This window comes from Mesitornis unicolor, unplaced genomic scaffold, assembly GCF_000695765.1.
Source record: "Mesitornis unicolor isolate BGI_N332 unplaced genomic scaffold, ASM69576v1 scaffold7065, whole genome shotgun sequence".
Classification (NCBI taxonomy): domain Eukaryota; kingdom Metazoa; phylum Chordata; class Aves; order Mesitornithiformes; family Mesitornithidae; genus Mesitornis; species Mesitornis unicolor.
Window position 1 is genome coordinate 52,800 of NW_010187467.1, and position 20,059 is coordinate 72,858.

General features: G+C 48.4%; 1 protein-coding gene across 1 annotated transcript in view; it reads right to left on the reverse strand.

The window, feature by feature from the left end:
- The window catches only part of OPHN1 (oligophrenin 1), a gene marked incomplete at its 5' end in the record, with an annotated part of 37,494 nt that extends 19,496 nt beyond the window's left edge, over nucleotides 1-17,998 (reverse strand). Inside the window, 8 exons of the mRNA XM_010185454.1 lie at nucleotides 940-1,040; nucleotides 2,376-2,505; nucleotides 3,507-3,611; nucleotides 4,342-4,452; nucleotides 5,433-5,534; nucleotides 12,229-12,300; nucleotides 14,176-14,237; nucleotides 17,903-17,998. Of these exons, the coding sequence (XP_010183756.1) occupies nucleotides 940-1,040; nucleotides 2,376-2,505; nucleotides 3,507-3,611; nucleotides 4,342-4,452; nucleotides 5,433-5,534; nucleotides 12,229-12,300; nucleotides 14,176-14,237; nucleotides 17,903-17,998 (779 nt within the window). The remainder of the gene's footprint in view (nucleotides 1-939; nucleotides 1,041-2,375; nucleotides 2,506-3,506; nucleotides 3,612-4,341; nucleotides 4,453-5,432; nucleotides 5,535-12,228; nucleotides 12,301-14,175; nucleotides 14,238-17,902) is intronic.
- Nucleotides 17,999-20,059: the final 2,061 nt, after the last annotated feature.

Genomic DNA, 20,059 nt, shown 5'->3' on the forward strand with positions numbered 1-20,059 from the left:
GAGCATAGGAGGTTCAATCTGAACACAAGGAAAAACTTATTTACTGTAAGGGTTACAGAGCACTGAGCAGGCTGCCCAGAGAGGTTGTGGAGTCTCCTTCTCTGCAGACATTCAAAACCGGCCTGGATGTGTTCCTGTGTGTCCTGGTCTGGGTGATCCTGCTCTGGCAGGGGTTGGACTGGATGATCTTTCGAGGTCCCTTCCAACTCCTAAGATTCTGTGATTCTGTGAAAGAAGCAGTTCCCCAAATTGTTGCCTTATTGAAGTTTAGAGATGTAACCACTGCCTCCTCCTCCTCTTCTAACACCGGTCCCACTCAAAGAACATAAATCAAAATCACAAACCAGTGACTGTGCAAACATGCAGAGGCAGAGAAATACAGCTTTTGGAAGCACTCATCTAATAACTTGAGTAGTTCAAGTACTTGCAATCACTACCAGAGGGCTCTGTGCAAACCAGGCTGCAGGTTCATTGCCCATTTGCATGGATAAATAGAAAAATAAAAATCTCATACTAGACCAAACTCACAAGTCACTGCTGTCCAAATAACGCTCAGGTTACACAAGCCCATTCTCCGCTGCCAAACCCTGCGAGGCCTCAGGTCACTGGGAGAGAGGGAGGTGAAACTTCTCTTCACAGAAGTGCTCCTATCAGGGTGCACCAAACCACCTGCCTGTGCAGACAGGCATGGAGGGGACACGAAAACTACTCCTCTGCTCTGTGGCTAGTAGCCCTTTCAGGACCCAGCTTGCTACTGGTATATCCTGAGGACCAGCACTGCCAGATGAATGCTTCCAACAGCAGGGCTGGCCTCTGCTGCCCTGGATGTGGCATTCGTACATCTACTTGCTTACAGAAAGAGATGATGTGGGCGGATTGAAGGTGAGACCTGACGGCTGGGTCAATGGTTGCAGACATCCCTCCAAGAAACCAACTCACTTGCTTAGCTCCAGGCTTCTGGTCCATGGGTGTCATCCGTAAGGTTTTTGCCTCTTTTTCATACTGGCAGTAATATTTCACCCAGGAGATGCCCAGTGCCCCTGCAGAAAGACACAGGAAACTGGAGTCAGAGATAGCGCCTTGTTGGGACATAGCCAGCAGGGTACGGCCAGCGCTTCCCACACCTGTGCTCCTCTAGGGACAGTCACCACCGGCCCCCCCAGGACACCACCCGCACCAGGGACACCTCCTGCACCAGTGTCTCCACTGGCAAGAGCCAGGAGGAAGAGAGGCAGCGGCTGCCTTCAGTGCCCTCCGAAAACAGTGCTGGTGAAAGGGCGTTTGTGGGACTCTGGTCATGAGCCAAGTTGGTTTGGCCAAGTCCAGCCAAGACCTACACTGACAGGATCCTACGTGTCTTGAATGCTCGTTTCACACAGACAGCACTATTTTTTCCTATTGATGAAAACTTGGCAGTAAAGACAACAGCATCTTTAAAACACTCTAAAGTTCCTATTTATATCACTCCAGATTTATTGTCACTTTGTTGTCTTACCTAAACCCTTTCATACGAAACATTTAAGCTGATATTTTTTTCTGTAAGTTTTTTTTTAAGTTGCAGTGTCAATAAGAACAAGTTTCTTTGCACTCGATTTACAGGGGAAACATAAATAGAGGCAGCAAACCTTTATGGGCATGCAGGAACATGCAACATTTGTTTGTGGTCTAAAATTATTGTCTATGTGTTTCCTTTTAAAAGCAGGATAATCACACATACAAATATATGTATAAACACATTTGTATATATAACCCAAAAATTAACTTCTCACAAAGTAAGTTGTCTGCAGACTCAGAGGCCACAGCTCTGCATATAGGCTTTTGGCCCCTGAGTGTTCATGCTTGCATGGTCGAGTAAAGCTACAGTGAAAATGAATAAACGACTGAATTTGGGTTGATTTGATTCCGCAGAGAATTACACCAAATTTTGCTCTCATCGCTGGTTAACACTTCAGCTGTGCTCAGATGCCCTCAAAGACGCTGCAAGAGGGAAGCTGGGCAGGACACCAGATTTGTTCTGATAAAACACAGCCAAGGTGCAATCTGCCAGAGCTCCAGTCTCTCCAGCGCTACAACAGGGCAATAAATCTCATCTAATTTGAGCACAGGGCAATTAGCTCCTTGCTTACAAGGCTCACGTAACTCAGAGAACGCTCTGCCAGATTTCTCAGGGTGGCACAATTAAAGCTGCCGTGATTCCCCAGGCACCTCAGGCACTGGCCGGCGGTGATGCCCCAGCAGCACAGCCCACAGCGATGCTGCAGCTGCAGCCGGCCTGGCCATGGGAGCCAAACGCAGCCCACACAGCAGGGCTGTGAGCAGAGCACCCCAGGCTCACGCGCTCTTGAATGCATTCAGGTGCATATAGAAGCCATTACATTTCTCCTGAGTGTAAAGATAGCCCTCAATGGTCGGCTGCCCAGGTAGCTTGCAGGTTAGGGGGGCTTCCTTCATCCTTTTCTTCAGGTCTTCCAGCTCCTCCCGTGTGCTGGAAAAATGATTCCTTGTCTGTTAAGAGAAAACAAAACAAAGCTTGTTTCAACACAAACAAAGGGCAAACTTCAGGTCGTCTGGCAGAAACGAATGGGTCCTCAATATACAAAATACAGAAGCCACTCCACAGATCTACATCAAAACTCTGGCTATAAGAACACTGGGCTCTTAAAGATGACTGAAGAGACAAGGTTTAACATACCATACATGGAAATGGTGCTGAGGAGTCATGACTGGGAGGACACTTGTTCTTTCAATAACAGAAATCTGGTTCATTTTAAGGCTGAATGGAGCAGAAGGAAGCACTTGAACTCCCTTCTGCAACACTGCGTAGGTAACAAGTGTATTCTCCTATAAAACTAAGGCATTGATTCCTCACCTCAAAAGATCATACTACACTGCTTGGCACGAAATCACTTTTAAAGAGTCATGTCAACACAGGGTACAGAATCAAGGCGTTTTTTAGGGAACGCCATAAAATGACATTTATGGAACACCGTTTAGACCAATTCATGAGCCAGCAGCAAACGGGGCTTGGCACAGAAGTATGGCTGTTGTTCCACAGGAACGAGAGCCGGCCATGAAAGACTGAGGATTATAGAAACAGGACACAGATATTTTACTCCATGAGTATACTTAGCCAGCGGAGGAGCTTACCAAAGCTTGTAGTAAGCTGATACCACTAAGATCAAGATTGGAGGCCTTTTTAGAAGACGTGTACAATTTCGATCACATGAAATTGGAAGAAATTCTCAGGCTTGTTTATGCACAAGGCTAAAGGATACAATTGCAATAGGCCCTTCTAGACAAACACTGTAATAGCACTTGCAGATTCTCTTGTGCAGGAGAGGAGAAAATCCATGTGAACTGAGAAGGAAATAACCTTATCTGCACCTCCCACAATGCAAACGTGGACGGTCTGTTTTGCATGGAAAAGCCTTGCCACCAGAGGCGTTTAAATACAAATGAGAATAGAAATCACATGCAACAAATACTTCAGCTGGGCAGGAACTTACATTCTGCAGGCTGAGCTGAAGCTGCTGTTTGTAGGGGAGGAAATCCTGCGTGAGCTCAACTGTCAGGTTGTTGTAAGTAAAGAGGCTGTGGAGAAAAGCCAGCACCTGCACAGGAGGGAAAGGACACCGATTAACCTTCTATATTTCTAATCACAGAAAAGATAGACAGGAAGTGGGGTTTCAGAAATTACATATACAAATTTATTCTTTTTCTTACAATTTTGGAGCGATGCAAGTCTTGGTATGACTTATCCACCACAGTGTCCCTAAAGCCCAGGTCTACCACCCACGCCTCTATCTTAATAAAACACACCCGAAATAAAAGACCCTGCAGAGAGAACAAGAGCAGATCTGCAGACTGCTTTTCCATGAGACCTACACCATCCCACGCTCAACCCTGTCTGGCGTCAAGGCAGAGCCACTCACATTGGCAGGGTCCCTGTACACAGCCATGAGTTGTTACCACGGCAGCCTGTGCTGTGGCAGGTAAGCGGGGCAGATAATAACCCTCTCCCTCTGAAGACAGTCTGCTTACCAAACACAAAGTATCCAAGATAATTCATAACAAGACCTCTAGCTACCTACTGCATCCAGCTTGTTCCTCAGGATCGACTTACAGACATGAGGAACAAGTTTGTGGCTTCACAGTGCTCCAGCAAAAACCACTAAGGCTGTTAAGCTGCGGCAGTCCAAGTGTGCAAGGTTAACTCCTGCTGTGTCACAAGACTCCCCAGGACCAAATCCAGCTTGGTAACTCATCCCTTCCTGCAACTATCAGCAAGTTAGCATATCTGAGCATCAAAGAGCAAGGCCTGAAAGAAAAGGAAGCTCCTACCGGTTCCACAATACTGAATTTCTTGCTTTCTTGCACTTCCTGGATCTGGTACACATACTCGAGGGAGGACTCAAAGAAATTGTGTCTCTCTTTGTCAACTTGAAGGTCAGCCTGGAAGAAAGGGGAGAGGTGAGAAAAGAAAATACATCACATCCAGCTTGACAATATTTGACTAGCATTTGTCTGTCAGCTCACAAATAGTTCTGTCCTTCCGTAAGAAAAAGCCTGCCAAAGGTGTCTGGCCCAGGTTTCGAACACTGTACAAAAGCAGAAGACTGGAGCATTCTTCCCAGGTCTGCCCTTTTCTGGCTCCTTTTAATTAATGGACCCAGAACATCACCCTGCTCTGCAAGGACAAGGCTTTCCCAAAGTGTATTTGTTATTTCAGCATAAGTTCCTTCTCCACCTGCAGCCCTGCACCAGCAAGGACAAGGCCACTGTCATGATCTTCTTGCCTGACTCCAGCTGTGACCTGAAACCAGCAATTCCAGAGCTGCAGCACCAGGTAAGACAACGTGGCATACCATCTTACCACAGCTAACACAAATTTTGCCTTGCAAAGATGCTTGTAGGTTGATCTGACAACTGGTTTGACAGATCTCATTTGATGCAGCTACTCTGATGTGGGCTGGAACAGCTGGGGTTTCCTTTCTTGTTGTAACATGTTTGGCAGCAGCACCAGCTCAAAGGGGCATCCTCCTCCTCTGCCTGCTGCCACAGCTGCCCCTGCAAACCCCAGGAGCCAGGCAGGAGACTATGCTGGCAAAAGTAATAAGAAGCAGTTATTTTTCAGCCAGATCAGTTCCCCAAGCCAGGTGAAAGGGTGGCAAATCCCCAGCTGTGCCAGTTTAACTGGTCATTACCCATTTCCCAAGGGTGAGAACAAGCAATGCATAAAGCTGCTTGACCCTTCATGGTGGACTACCAACTCGATATCCCTGGTCTCACCCACGTGAATAAGATTTAGGTAGATTTAATTGCTTATCAGTTTTAACTGGTTACTGTAAGGGGTGACTTCTCCCCCTTTTTTAAGATCTAGAGCAGCTGGTGCTGTTGCTTCTGGACCCAACCGAAGAAAACTCCATACACACCTCCTGTAATTGGGATTCCTTCTTTTTGGAAGACAAATGCAAATGGCGATCCAGCATAGAATAAAACTTCTCACCATCCTTCTCAAACTTTTTCTTTCTTTCCTGTAGATGCAAGAGTTGAAGCAGAACCAGTTATTGGCATTTTCCAGGTAAGAACATGCCACAACACCAAGATCTCTTGTGCAATTCAGTTTTCCCTTGAAAAAATTCTGGTCAACACAACCAGAAGAGGAGTCCAGTTCCCAGCTGCTTTCCATTCACAGTACATTGCCTACACTGAATTTTGTTATGTCTCAAGACCAAGCTCTGGCAATACTTTGTGGCAGAAGCACTTGAAGTATTTTGTCCTGTCAACCTTGCGGCAAAAGCCCCTCCGATGAGGTATTGTTCCCCTCTCAATCTCTTCAATGTCGAGTAAACTTGAGACATACCAAAAACCTATTCACCACTTGCTAATGTGCTGTTCATATGTTTCAGAGACAACTGGGCAAATACTTTAGTGTCAGACATATCTATGATAAGAAAAGATTTATTAGGAGTCTGGCAAGTTTCTGTTTTGAAGTTTTTATCACGTGTTTCTGACAAGCGTCAGAACAAAAGCAGAAGACAAGAAGGGCAATACGTGGGAGGGAAGTCATCGTCTCTTTCTTAGCACTGGTGGACAGAGAGATCACAAACCTCGTAGACAAAGCTTACACAAGTTTTACTGCCCAGTGGACACTGCCTCTGTCATAGCTGTTTTACAAAACGCAATGTGAAGACTTCACCTCTCGGAGGTCTGGTTCTGCAGATGGTCTGGTTCTTATTGACCTACTGCACATAGCAACCGTGCCTACCACAGGCATGCAAACACGAAGTATGGACCAATTTGTTAAGATAAAAAGCTTTGTGAAGGAATCACTGTAACAAAAATAGTTGTTTGCACTAGCAAACCTGAAAGGGAAAACGTCCAGAATGAGAACAAAAAGAGGCACTTGAGAACAAAACCTAGAACGAAGCTGAGCAGAGGACCTGCCTGTTTGCTTATGCCTTGCAATGGCTGTGAAACCACAGAGGACTGTGGCAATCAAGAAACAACCATGAGTAGAAGCCAGGTTGACAAATACCCACGTCAGGAGGTAGCTGAGCCATCAGTGATTGCTGAGAGGCAGTTAAATCGCTAAAATAAGGAAATTCCAGCCAGGCAGCAGCCTCAATGCCAGGTCCAAGCAGCAGAGGACTAGCGTATACATACTACCGGGTATGTATAGGATGCCCAAATGTTCTGTCCAAGTTTTCAAAAGCTCAAAACAGTGGAAAGCAGAGTTAGGAAATCCCAACCTCCTGTGCAATTAATAGTATCAACAATTACCTTCCAAAAGCTCTGAAATGCCCCCACCCAGAAATTCATTAATAAGCAAACACACACCAATGCCACCATGAAACAGAGCAGATGGACTCTGCCAAGCTGGTGGATACTATTTATTATCCTCATGAATTCAGTAGTGACTGCAAAGTTTGAAGCTGCATTTCCTAAATAAAAGTCCTTTTTCTTCACTCGGTCCTCCTGCCATGAAGTTTTGCTTTCCCATTCCACCTGCACGGACTGTTTAGTCTGCCTAACAGGATGTCCTGCACAGCGGGACACCCGGCAGGTCCCAAACCTGGCACTTTGGCTCAGCATGGGTAGCCCCCGCGTAACCACCTGCCTTCTTCTCAGCCCATGGCAGGTGCTGCCATTTGCCTTTGGAAGAAGAAAGGTTATTTTCTGGCAGGCACACACAGGGAGACACTCGCAGGCTGATTACTGGAGCACACGAAGCTTGCACAGCTTCCCACATTACTCATCATGGGTGGCATCTGCCAGAGAAGGGCACGGGCACTCACATCCCTGGCAATAGCCATCTAAGCCTGTGCTGGAAGACCAGCTTGCTGTCAGCACCCAGGCTCATGACAAGACTCAGTGCATCTCCTGGTATCACCCTCTGCAATATCAATACTCTAACTCCACGTTAGCAAATTCGTGCCTCAGAACAAAGAGATCCACGTCGAATCCAAAGGAGCAGAGACTGAAGCCTAATTTAAGCAGCACTGCAGCTGTGGAGCCGGTGCCAGGAAGGACTGTCAAAACAAAACACCACCCTCGTGACTAACGCGCTGATAAGTGGATCCAAACCCGGAGCAGCAAAAGCATTTGTGAAGCGGTAACTACCGCATCTATAAGGTCACACTTCTGCATTGTCTCTCTGTGCCGTTAGATGCCACGTCCAATGCAGCCAGGAACATGGCCTTGTTTTCATTTCTGTAATGAGGAGTCACCAACGCCAAGGCCACAGAAGTGCGGTGAAACACGGCTGCACCGGGAGCACTGGCAGCTGCTCATCTCTTGTGCTGCTGGCCTCTTGCATCTCAGAGGTCCCAAAAATCGCCCTAACTCCAAACCCAACCAACAAGAGCTCAACTGTCCACGTGGAGGTGGCGTGCAGAGGTGGTTTCTCAGCACAGCAAGGGACGGTGCCAGCCAGGAAAGGCAGCGTCACTGTGGGTGGCTGTGGTGCCTATGCTGATGGCCACAGGACTGCGAGCCTGCAGCCGCAGGAAGACCACAAACTGGGACCCACGCAGCAGCTCTGCCTCCGGCTCGCATGGGCAGCACCCTGCAGGAAGTCACAGCCCGTCCTGCGGCACAAAGTCATCTCTGCAGTGGAAAAGATAGGTGAAAAGAAAGAAAAAGCCTGGGGGAGCAATGGAAAAGCCTTTTCGACAGCAGCAGCTCAGAGGCCAGACAGCAGCTCCTTCAGGGAGTGTCTCCTTCTCCTCAGCCATCACCTATGGGCAGGGGCACGTGGTCATCCCAGGGGTGCGGAGCCTTGACCTCTCTCCAGGGATTGAGGGGGATCAGGAACGATGGCTGAGATGGACACCAGCATGTGGAGCATGGCTCACTGCTGCAAATCAACTGCTGCCATGCAGAAAGCAGCACAGTGCAGAACAGCACTTTTTGGCCACTGAAAGGGGGCTGGCCAATCATTTCCCACTCTGACTAATTACCATATAACTGAAAAGCAGAAGGATGAACTACAAATCCCTCCTGATTGTCAAGCCAAGGCTTCTAACAGTTTGTTGGCTGTCGAACAGAGCAAGCCAAGACAAAAAAACAACACAAAAACCCACCCAGACTGAAGCACAATCTGGAAACATGTGCACAAATTAGTTCCTCATGAATATTCAGCAAAGGACAGCATTACCTTCCCATTAAAATTTGCCAAGCCCAAGAAGCCACCCAACTCTCACTTATTTGCTCACCAAGAGAAACCAAGGCGATTTCACCCGAACGCAGGCACAGCCGTGCAGCAGCAATGGAGGGTGCTCTTTGAAAGCTTCGCTCTCTAAGCTGCAGCAGATGCTGCTTTAATCAGGAATGAGCTGGATCCTTGGAACAGCACAGGCTGCCCAGCCCGGTGGTGGATCCACCAGCAGCTTCAGCTGGTTCTGTGTCTGTGGGGTCCTGCCCTGCACCAGTTGCTGCCGGGAGCGCAGCAAAGCCGGAGCCCCTCGGCAGCTGCTCAGCTCCAGCTTGAGCAAGAGACGGAGCAGCCGAGGGCCACGTGTGGGAGAGGGGCAAACGAACCGGCCAAAACTCTCCCTTAACTATTACAAAGCCTGTAAATATTAAACAATCTGCTTCTGCTGCATTTCCTGCCCCAGTACGACCCTTTTCATGGAGGCAACAATAATCCTGCTGAAATCGCAGCAGAGCTGCCGCGCTCACGACGTGGCTGCCCAGTAAGGAACACAAATGGTGATATGTTCACCATCAGTCGATAAAGAAGAAAGCACTTAATACATTCAAACCCCAAATCAGTTTGGGGAAGTTGCAGGCTATGGCTGGAGAGGAGCTGAAGGCACGAGATGGGCGGCACGTTCTGTTTTGGTGTGCAGTCTCAGCAGCCAAACAGCGGAGGGGAGAAATGGGAAAAAAAAGAAATATATTCATATAGGGAAAAATACTTCATGCCTGAGTTTAGAATTTATGATGCATGAGCAGTTAATACAGAAAAAAAAGATAATTTTTGAAAAGTAAAAAGCTGTTGAGGGGTTTAAAAAGAGCATTTCTATAAAACCACCTCAGTTTAACCTGGTCTTTTCCCCTCACCCACTGCATTCTCTCAAGTGCTCCTTATATCTCACTCCCAGAGAGATGAAAACAAGTTACTGCCCTCCCTTTCTTTTAAAATTATTATTAATGAAACATTAGGAAAATAATTAACTAAGCGCTTTTAGGAATACGTGTTATCTCCTATGTAAGAACTTTTTGAAAAAGACTGCATTTATTCAGCATCCCAGAGTGTAGTAAACATTTCTCCAGCAGCTTACAATGAGTCCAAGCAAGTTTTTCACCTCTGACTTTTTGATTTTGCTTTGTGTTTTCTTTTTTGTTTGGTTTATTGTGGGTTGTTGTTGTTTTGGGTTTTTTTTTTAAAAAAAAGCTGCCTCCTTCCAAGTGGAATTGGAATGAAACCTTTCCTGTTCAAATCCTCCTAAACTTAATGACTGCAGCAAAGCTCTTAGCAGCTTAATCCTCTGCTTTTATTCTTGATGTCGATGCATACAAACATTTACCAACAAGTCAAGGGAAGAGCAACGATCCCATGGGTCTGCAGCTTGCAGGGGAAAGTGGCTGGAGGGGGGTGGCTGCGGTGGGTCCCTGTGACAGCCCCCGTACCCTCCTGTGTGAGAGCACAGCACCTGACCGAGGAGACTCCATTCATCCCCGGGAAAACGGGTTAATGCAGACTCAGATGTCTTAGTCCGGCTGCCTGGCTCCTCTCCAGACAGAGTCATCACAAAGACCCAATTCAAAGGCTCTTCCTATCTGGCTTCAGCATCTTGCAACGAGAACAGAAAACATCTCACAGAAGGCGACTGCCAAAATATGGGAAATGAAGCAGAGGGCACAAATTCTCTGTGTCATGTCTCTGGTCTGCTCCACAGCCCGGCCCTGGCCTCTCTCCCCATGGTGTAAATCAGGAAGGATCCAGCCGGGTGATGCCAGTCAGTGGAGGCACAGCAGAGACAGAGGGACCCCTCACTGATGGAGCACTGCTGGGAGAAGTCCTCTTTTGTATTTCATGCCTTCTGCTGAGGGATACAAATGACCTGGAGCAGCTCTGAAGGCATCTCCTGTCAGGGAGGCACTGGAGGTGAGGGCAAGGGTCTGGAGAGGGCTGGGGCTCGCTGGGAAACATTCGCACCCACTCAAGGCTGCAGAGCAGCAACGGAGAGAGCATCACCTCCTCGTGCATCCCAAGTCAGTGCGGGGGTACCTGCAAACACGATGAGGTGCACAGCGCTCCCCTGCAAGCCCCTGTGCGTGAGCACTGCTGCTGAGCCGCAGCAGAGCCGTTCTCACTGAGGTACCCTCAACACCTTTGCAGTTTGTGTTCCTCTTAAGAAACAAACCCCAAAACCAAACCACAAAGACCTCCAAGCCACCTGCAACAAATCCCTACACTCTGCCACCTCTCTTAACTGCTTCTGAACAGCGTCCTGCCACAGTCACTGCCTGACGCCTCCACCTTGAGTACCCTGCTCTGTCTGCAGGGACTGAAGAAGGGCCCTGGGAGCAAAGAGCACTCTGGGCTGCAGACAAAGTAGTCCTGAGGCATCTTCAGGGCCACCAGAGAAGCAAACAGCTTGAAGGGCACTTTAATGCTTAACACTGCCAGATGGTTGCCCTCTTAAGTGTTCCATAAACACAGAGGGGGAAAATAACTTGGCCTTGTCCCCACGACTCTTTTCTAAATATGTGCTGGCCCTATTGATAACACAGAGATTAATCAGGAGGGAGTTTGCTCTCAGTCCTGGGCAGGTTCTCGTGCTTGTAACACAGAGCCCTGCTGCAAAACCCGCTGGCTCGGGGGCGAGGAGGCTCTGCCCCTGCACCAAGCTTTTGCCACGCTCACACTGCTGCGGGTTCTGAGAGGCCTTGGACACTCACAGTTGCACAGGGGGTTCTGAAGGGCAGGATGGCGATAAGCACCATTTCTCAAATCCTGTATTTATTAAACGTCAAAGACTCCAGATGGGCTGGGCTGAATCCAGGCCTCAAGTGTTCTCCAAAACATCTCCATTTCTGAGCTGGTTCAGAGCCAGCCCCATTTCAAGCTGCCGCTGAGTAATGTCGAACCTGGACCTCTTGATAGCAGACAAGGGAAAAATAATCTTTTCTGCTCAACATGCGCAGGATTTGCTTTTTATAGTTTGTTTCTTTAAAAGTTTGGTCCATCTGAAAGGCTCATTAGATGCTTTATTTAATTATTCCATAAGAAAAGCCCTAGGACTATAATCAAGTTCAGACTGCCAGCCTCTGCTGCTCTTTCTCCCTCCCGCTCTAACACACACTTATCTGGGGAAAGTATTTTATTCTCAATAGCACTAGCTGAACAAAGGGGAGAAGAGGGAAAGAAGTAAGGAGTATCTCCTCATCACTGGTTGAAACAAGCGCTCCTCACTCAGGATGGAGACTGTGCTGGAGTCAGGCCAGGAGAGAACCCAAAGAATTCAGGAAAAGGTTTTGGAGCCTCTTATGATTGAAAAATCAGACTAAAAGTCACAGCACAGACTGTCTTGTGCCAGCAGCTGAAAGTCAGCGTTAGATGGGAAGTTAAGTTTCTGAAAGCATGAAGTCAAAACGTAGTACAACAATTGTCTACTTTTTAAAAACAAACAAAAAGCAGGAGAAAAACTGAATTCAAACACAGTAATAGAAAACATATCTGTCTAAATGTAAAATGAACAAACAATCAAGCCTTACCTTGGTGAACCCTATTTGCTCTTTCCGAAAGTTTTCCAGAGGTTTGATCAGCAAATCACTAGCGTTTTGTACCTACAGCACAAAGAAAGAAACAGTTTAATTACACAACACAGATTCATTTTCTCCTACGAAGAGGCTGAACAGGGCTAGAAGCCAAGAACTCATAGATTTTAATGTCTCTGCCTTGCGAACTTCTTCTCTGTCCATAAGTGAAACCACTTAACCCATCTGTATCCACATTTCTCCATCTGTAGTATGCAGAAAACTGCAAGCACAGCACATGAGGTTTTGGGGACATCCTGTAAATGACAGGTGGGCTTTCCCCCATTCTGTCACCAGCCCCGTGTCACAGGCTGTGCTCGGGCAGGACGACAGCACCTACCACTTTTACCCTGTTTTAGGAGAACCGCTGTCCCCATTGGCCATGGGAAGGGCTGAGAGGTGTTCAAAGTATGTGAGCTGCTGGGTGAGCCCTCACTAGGAATAGCCCCAAGAGACAAGTGAGTGCACTGCCAGAATGCAGCTGTCACAGTCCTGAAATGAGCTGTTTTCCAAGGCTAAACAACCCCTAAGAGCTCAGCAAGGCCCCACGGGCAAGGGCTGCTTCTCAGAGAAGGTGAGACGAAGGCCCTGAGCACAAGTGAGGAGGAAGCAGAGATGTGGCTGGCTCTCTGCCGTGGCTTTCTCATGGTCTGGCATTTCTCACCATAGACAGCACTGGGCTTGATGGCTCTAAACATTGCTTTCAAATAAATGATTTTCCTTCTCCTGAGATCGAGCCAGAAGAGGAATGACAGCAAGTTATCTGTCACAGCGAGAGAGTAACAGGGACAGCTAGGGAAAAAGGAAAGCCTGCCCATGTCTTCCAGCCCTGTCAGCTGTCTGAAAGACACTTTCCTGGGACATGCTGTGCACTCCCTCTCCATAAATCCACAGGCAAACTCACCCCAGTTTGTGTAACTGGCTCCAGCTCAACCCTGACACTGGGACACAACCTGTTGTCTCTTCCCGTCCCCACTTCAACTACAACAGGCTCTCTCCTGAGCTCCAGAGAAGGGAGAGGGGAAGAGAAGGGGATACGACACTACACTGTCACAGCCCTTTCAGATAATTTAAAGCTGATGAACATGATGAGAGTGTGAAACCTTCCGAGTACACCACTGCAAAGGACTGGTCCTACAAGTGGAGGACAAAAACCAGATAGAATAGTTGGGCAGCATCCCTAAAAGCATCCATGACCCCTAAAAGATCCCTTCCACCCACTCACCCACTGCAGAAGAAGCCACTGCCACTGTATCTGGGATATTAATGGAGAAATATCTTTCTGCTTTCCTCCAGCCTCTTACTGGTTTCCTTCTGCTCCCTGCCTGCCTGCGGACCCATGAAGTGGATGGTGACGTCCCTTCGGCACAGCCACCCCTGTGGTGCTGGCCCAGCCCGGCAGCCTGGCACGAGCTCTCACTGCTGCACGAGGCAGAGGAAAGCAGAGCCAAGCAGCACATTCCTGGCATGCTGTAAAAGCTCTCTACTGAGCATAACCTTCGTGTTTTTCCTGGAATTAGGAGTGGAAGGGGAAGCCAACACTCACTCTGGGGAGGGCACAACGCAGCAGGAGACTGAAGGCAGCGCACTGTCCTGCGGGAGCTGTGCTGCCAAGGGCAGGGGCACAGCGGGACCTGTGTGCTCACACCTGGCATGGCAGAGAGGTTTTGGACACTGCATGGGTCAATCTCTCCCCTTCCCCACTCAGCACCTTCCCTTTGCTGCTCAGGGCCCACGGCAATGGCATCGTGGACCAAGAATGGTACAAAGCACAACAGCCCGGTGCTCCCAGCTTTCCTCTGATTAGAAGCTTCATGGCAAGGTATATGTTGCCATTTGGCTGTGATTTAGTATTTAAATATTGCAACAAGGCAGTAATTACCAGCACCATTCAGATCATCTTACCATCATGGACCTCTCCAGCTCTACCTCCTGGAGCAGCTCTGCAAACTCCTTAAACGACTCGGCTGTAAAGAAGAGAAGAGGTTGGTCAGCAGAGCTGGGATGTGACACTGGAGCATGGGACACACACTGGGGTACTCGAATCTGGCTGCACCTCAAGTGTCACTGTCTAAAGGCTTGCTGAAAAACAGAGAAGAGGTGGCCTCTTTTAGCAGAAATTGAGCAAGGCAAGGTCATCAGTAAAGGCTGGCCCTGACGAGTCTGTAAAACAAAAACAGCCTGGAATGACAAAGATATGTTCAGTGACAAGAAGCACAAAGCCTGTGTACCTATAAAGAAAAGGCAGCAGTTGTAGAAAGGGCCACAGACATTGATGGCGCTCTCCAAAATGTTAAAAATGAAACAAAAATATCTCATTGGGCACCACTTTTCTTGGAATCCAGCTGCAACAAAAATAATATGAAACCTTTCCTTTAATAAACTCCTTATTAATTAAGGAGCGCCATAATTATTAATTATTAAATAAATAAGGTTTATTTAGCCTGGGGAAAAAAAGACTAGGTAGGAGCTGCTGACTCTCCCCACATCAAGAGTTACCACCAAGAGGGAACACTTGGCCCATCGGAGGCTTTGCAAAACCTACAGCGGTTCCTGTGCTGGCAGCTCAGCCCCTGCCCTCACTGCAAAGCACGCGGAGGCACTTGACTACTGCAGAGCAATTTAAATGTCTGGGAATGAACCAGAGATGCTCAGAAGTGCCTGGCTGACACCAGAGCTCTTGAGCAGGGAGGCATCCAGAGCTCTGGCATGCCTGGCTTGGCAGAGGTTATCGCACGAGGGAAAAAAATCAGACGTATAGTGAGGCACGTAGATCTCACAGATAAGGGGAGAAGATGCGTTTGTGCTCTATCTGCAAGCTGAGGGCCCTCTCCCCTCATCCACAGGCAGTACCTTACAAGACGTACCCATCCTCCTGCTAAAAGCCAGCCGTAACGCTGCTGCAGAGCCAGCGAGTACGAGCTGCCACTGCTGCAGGATTCACTCTGTAGTTGCTGAGACAGACACAAAAGGGAAAAACCACAGCCTCGTGACACAGTCCCTCAGCTGGCATCATCAAAACATAACCTTCTTGATGAGTCAGTAACTTCTGAGTTCTCTTTCAGAGCGAGGGTTTCGGCACCGGGCACATGCAATCTCCTAATAATTCATTACGCTCAACCACGCTGACTTTTGCTGTGGTTACTGAGGACGATGTGAAACCTGAAGGGTGCACAGACACCGGGAGCCCAAGCCAGGAAAGGAATTATCATGAGGAGAAAGAGAATCCAGCCCTGAACTTCCAGGGAAAATGTCAGTGCCTACAATTTTCACTACATGGGTTTTTTCTTGCTCTGCAGGAAGAGTCCAAGCACACATTTCCTGGCTGCAGCCGCAGAGCAACCCACTGAATTTGGCCCCACACCAGGAACACACGGCTCAGGCTACACCCTGCTGCCAGACAAGGGTGTGCAGGAGCATGGGGTGGACCCGGTTGATGCTCGCACACCCTTGCAGAGACGAACCCTGCAACTGCTGCCGGCCAAGCCACACCTGGGAACTGCCTGGAGTGACTCAGCTGCCCTGCGCCGGAGTCCTGCCAGCAACGTCAGCTGCTTAAAAACATGGGATTTCAGGTTCCTGTGCATGGGAAGCAGGAACACGCCATCTGATTTCATTGCTCCCTTCATCTCTGAAGGAGCTGCTGATTCAGGTCCCACACGGGTGACCGGCAGAGGGACAGCAGCCGCTGTGTAACGTGGGTGCGTCTGTAACTATTAAGGTTCCTGGGGAAAAATGCTGCTCACAACAGACAACATCAACCTAGCGTCTGCGTCCTGACTCACATTTGCAGTGTTCAAAGCCACCGCCTGACATGCAGGGTTGTCAGCCTGCTGTCTGCCTACATAAAAAGAAAAAAGCGCCATTAGTTATGTTTACAGCTCAAACACGTTCCCTGAAGTACGATAAGAAGTGCCTGTGAATGTTTTGCTTCATTCCCACATCCTGCACATCAAATGAGCTCCTACACTCCCACACACATCTCTGGTACCCTTGCAGGAGATGGAAGCTGTGACGGAGATGTCAACGTCCTGCTGCTGTTTCACGAATAAGGGAGCCTTGCAAGGTGGCTCAGGCCCAGGAGGCACAGCAGGGTTTGGTGCAGGAGGAGAAACACAGCCCAGGCTTTTTCATACTGGGAAACCAAGAACCTCTTCTTGAAAAAGCAAACCAAACATGCCTCAACAAAAATAGAAGTAGGGAAACGCACTCGTTTCACCAAAGAGTGTTTTTATATTTGCTGTGATCTCTTCTTGTTCTCCTCCGCCCATGATCCCTCCATTCAGCCTCTGCTGTTTCCAGCACTCTTCCTCACCCACCAAGCACCACAGCCCCGCTGCATCAGCAGAGAGACAATGCAGGGGCATGGGACAACAAAGCTTTGTCCCTTCCAGATGAGAGGGGGGATGCTCCTTTCCATATGTGGTTGTCTGCTTCAGATCCCTCTGCTCCCAGAAAGGGCATTTATAAGGCAACGTTTTCACCTCCCTTATTCAGATGCATTTGGAAATGCGGTACCTCTATTTCTGTCAGATTTGGAGGCTCAGTTGTTTCTTGTGGGTTTCACCTAGAGACTTTCCATAAAGGAAACAAGATTTTGAAGGGCAAGCTGCAATCTGCTTTGAATTGCTTTAAATAAAACAACCAAAAGACCAGGCTTTACTTCCTTCCCCTTTCAGCGAAGGCTGAGAGACCTGACATCAGCAATGTCACACTTGCAGCCACTCTTCAGCCTAACAAAAGCTTTAGGTTTTCCTTTTTTTTGTTCTTTTTCCCTCTGTTGAGCCCTCAGGAGCAGCTTGGCTAACATCCTGCGGGCACCCCTGGGGTTTAGTCCCATGAGCCAGGGTCAGACCCTTGGGGGCTGGACGATCTCCTGATGCAGCACCCACACCCCTGCACTGGCCATTCGACAGCGCCAGCTAAGCCAAGAGCAGGATTAATTGGAAAAGCGCTGGGTTTCAGGCACTTGGGTAATTCGTTTCAGCTCCCTGGGTGCAGCTGGCAGCTGCATAACCTGCAGATTTGCACCAAGCTGGCAGGGACATGAAACAGCTTCAGGATTGCTAATCCCGAAACTGATGTGCAAGGAGGTAGCATGACAGTTGTGCCTCAGGCTCCCTTGCACAAAGGCAGAGACAGGCAATTATTTTCCATAACCAAACACCTCCAGCAATTCATCTTTCCTGGCAGTTTACAGCCTGCTCCCTTTTTCAGGGCAGTGTAGGGCAGCTTTGTTTTTGGAAGGCATTTTCAGCAGAGCAAAGGCAGCTTTAGGGGCAGTGCCCATCTGGATCAGAGGATGTAGCTGATGCTCGGTGTCATGCGTGCTCCCAGCCTACCTGCAGCACCGGGAAGTGGGGCTTGCTGGAAGGCCAGCACCACACCACCGTCCTTCTCAGTACATGGCAGCATGGAGCAGGGCCAGAGCTGTGGAAAATCTCTGCAAATTATCCACTGAACTGGGAGTGTGAAACTCTACCCATGAAAGTTCAACTTTGTAAAATACTCTCTGGAATAGCTGACTGGCATCTGAGGCACCTGATGCTGTTTAAAACCCTTCAGCACAGGCAATTCCTAGAGAGGAGACACTCAGTAACTGAAAGTTTGCATCAAAAAGATGACGACTTACCAATATTAATCTCATCATCTGTTAGCGTGTCACCAATAAAGTCAAACTGAAAGGACTGCAAAGTCTGGGAGAATTTCTGTACAGCCGATGAGTAACCTGGAAGAAGACAGAGCAATCAGCTGTGTATTTTTGCAATTGTTTCACAGAAGCGGCAAGTCTTAGAAATGTAGCCCAAATGGAACAAAATTATAGTGAAGTGGTTAGAAAAATCCATAGTCATCATGAATCTAAAACACGTTAGAAAATGTTGCAATGTTAATAACCATTAGAGGCTGCGGACAGCATTTGCTTTGTTTTCTTTTTCTTTTCAGTGTTGTCGAAAATGCTTCTGAAATACTAACGGATGCACCAAACCGTACAAACACCCGATCGATAGCTTTGTGTTCTGCTATGTACGGGAAGAGACACCAACACATTTCTCCTGCACCCATCGGCACAGCTCCTCGGAGCGCACAGGCTATCAGACCAGCTTGTCACTGTTCCAAGTAAGTTCTTCATTATACAGGAGAAAAATCTGTACAGCCAGAAAATAAACGTGGGGAAAAAGATAGGACTCAAAATAGCTGCTCCTCTTTATGGGGTCACGGACACAAACAGGCCCTAAGAGATGTACGACAGCGCTGCCGCTGAGCGCAGGGAGCCAGAGGGCTCATCTGCAGGTGGCCCTGGGACCCGCTCCCAGCCCGCTGGCAAAGACACGATCGGTCTTGAAGCAAAGACACTTCCTGATGGTGGCTGGTAGCTCAGCCCAAATTATTTTTGGCCTTTCCAGAGAAGTTTCCAGCCAAAAGGATCCTTTGTGTTTTTGCATCCTGTGCGGCTGCTTCACAGCTCCGTCAGTGGCTCCGTTGTTGTGAAGGCGTTTGCCGACACTGGCAGAGGAGCTGCAGCCAGGACAGGGCAGTGACAACACAGCAGACCCCAAAGCCAAAGCCACCCACCTGGTGACAGCCGTGACAGCCACGGGTAACACTTCACCACAGAAAAAACCAAGTCTTTCTCCCGCTGGCAGAGCTCAAGGGGGAGATGTGATGGATTGGACAACCTCACATCAACCACATCTTCCTGCACAAAGTTAGGTGCTCTTTTTGGGAAGGCGAGGTTTTTTTCCAACAGCAAATACCCAAGATGCAAACAGAAGGAGGTTTATCTTGCCTCACCTCAGGGAGCAGGATGTGAACAATAAAACAAAAGCAAAGGAATAATTTTACACTTTGATTTAGATTGTTATTTCCCCTAAATGTGGATGCCAGCTATAGGCACAGTCCCAAGCTGGATTCCTCTGTGGGGGTGCACTGGAGACTGTGCTTTCTGAAATTCAGGAATCTGCAAGTGTTGAAAACGTGACGGCACGGATGTTAATGTGCAACCACCTCACACACCCCTGGCTTGCCAAACCAGGGGAAAGATTGCTGTAACAGAGCAATGCTGTATACGCAGGTGGGTTTTTCTAATTTGTCTTCTTGTTTAAAAAAATAAGATGAGCACTATCACTTTTGGCACCAGTTGTTAAAATCTGAGGGGAAATAACAGCCAAAAATGAGGTGTGAACTAGTGAGGAATGGTGTCTGCACAGTACAGGCTACCCCCTGCCATCCTAACCTGAGGAAAATGGTGCTCTCACTGTATTGCTGTTCCTTCTTTTCCATTGCAGACTCAGTGACAAAACAACTTATCACTACAGTGGCAAACAGGGGTTTTTCCAAAGCACTGCTACTAAGGGGAGAAAAAAATTGGACAACACTGAATTGGATGTTTAAGGTCCCTTCCAACCCAAACCATTCTATGATTCTACACTGGGAAATCAAGTGGCAGTGTGGGATCCCAGCAGGTCCCCAGACTGCTCTGCTCGCCCTGTCCCCAGGCCAGGAGCACCCCGGGGCCCCCCAGCCCTTCCCAAGACCCCTGAGCAACTGTGGTACACGGAGACAGCCGGGTCCCCAGCCCAGGGAGGAGCACGGCCTTGAAATGCAGACAGACTACCCCCCCCCTTCCCCTCAAAAGCCTCGTTCAGCAGTTTCCTTCGAAGGGTCAAACCTTTGCTCTTGAATAGGCAGATTCAGGCCTGAATGTCATTATTTAAGCGCAGCTGCCAGCAGGCTGAGAGCGAGCGTAAATGGGTGAACTCCAGCACAGAATGATGTCATTGATTCGATG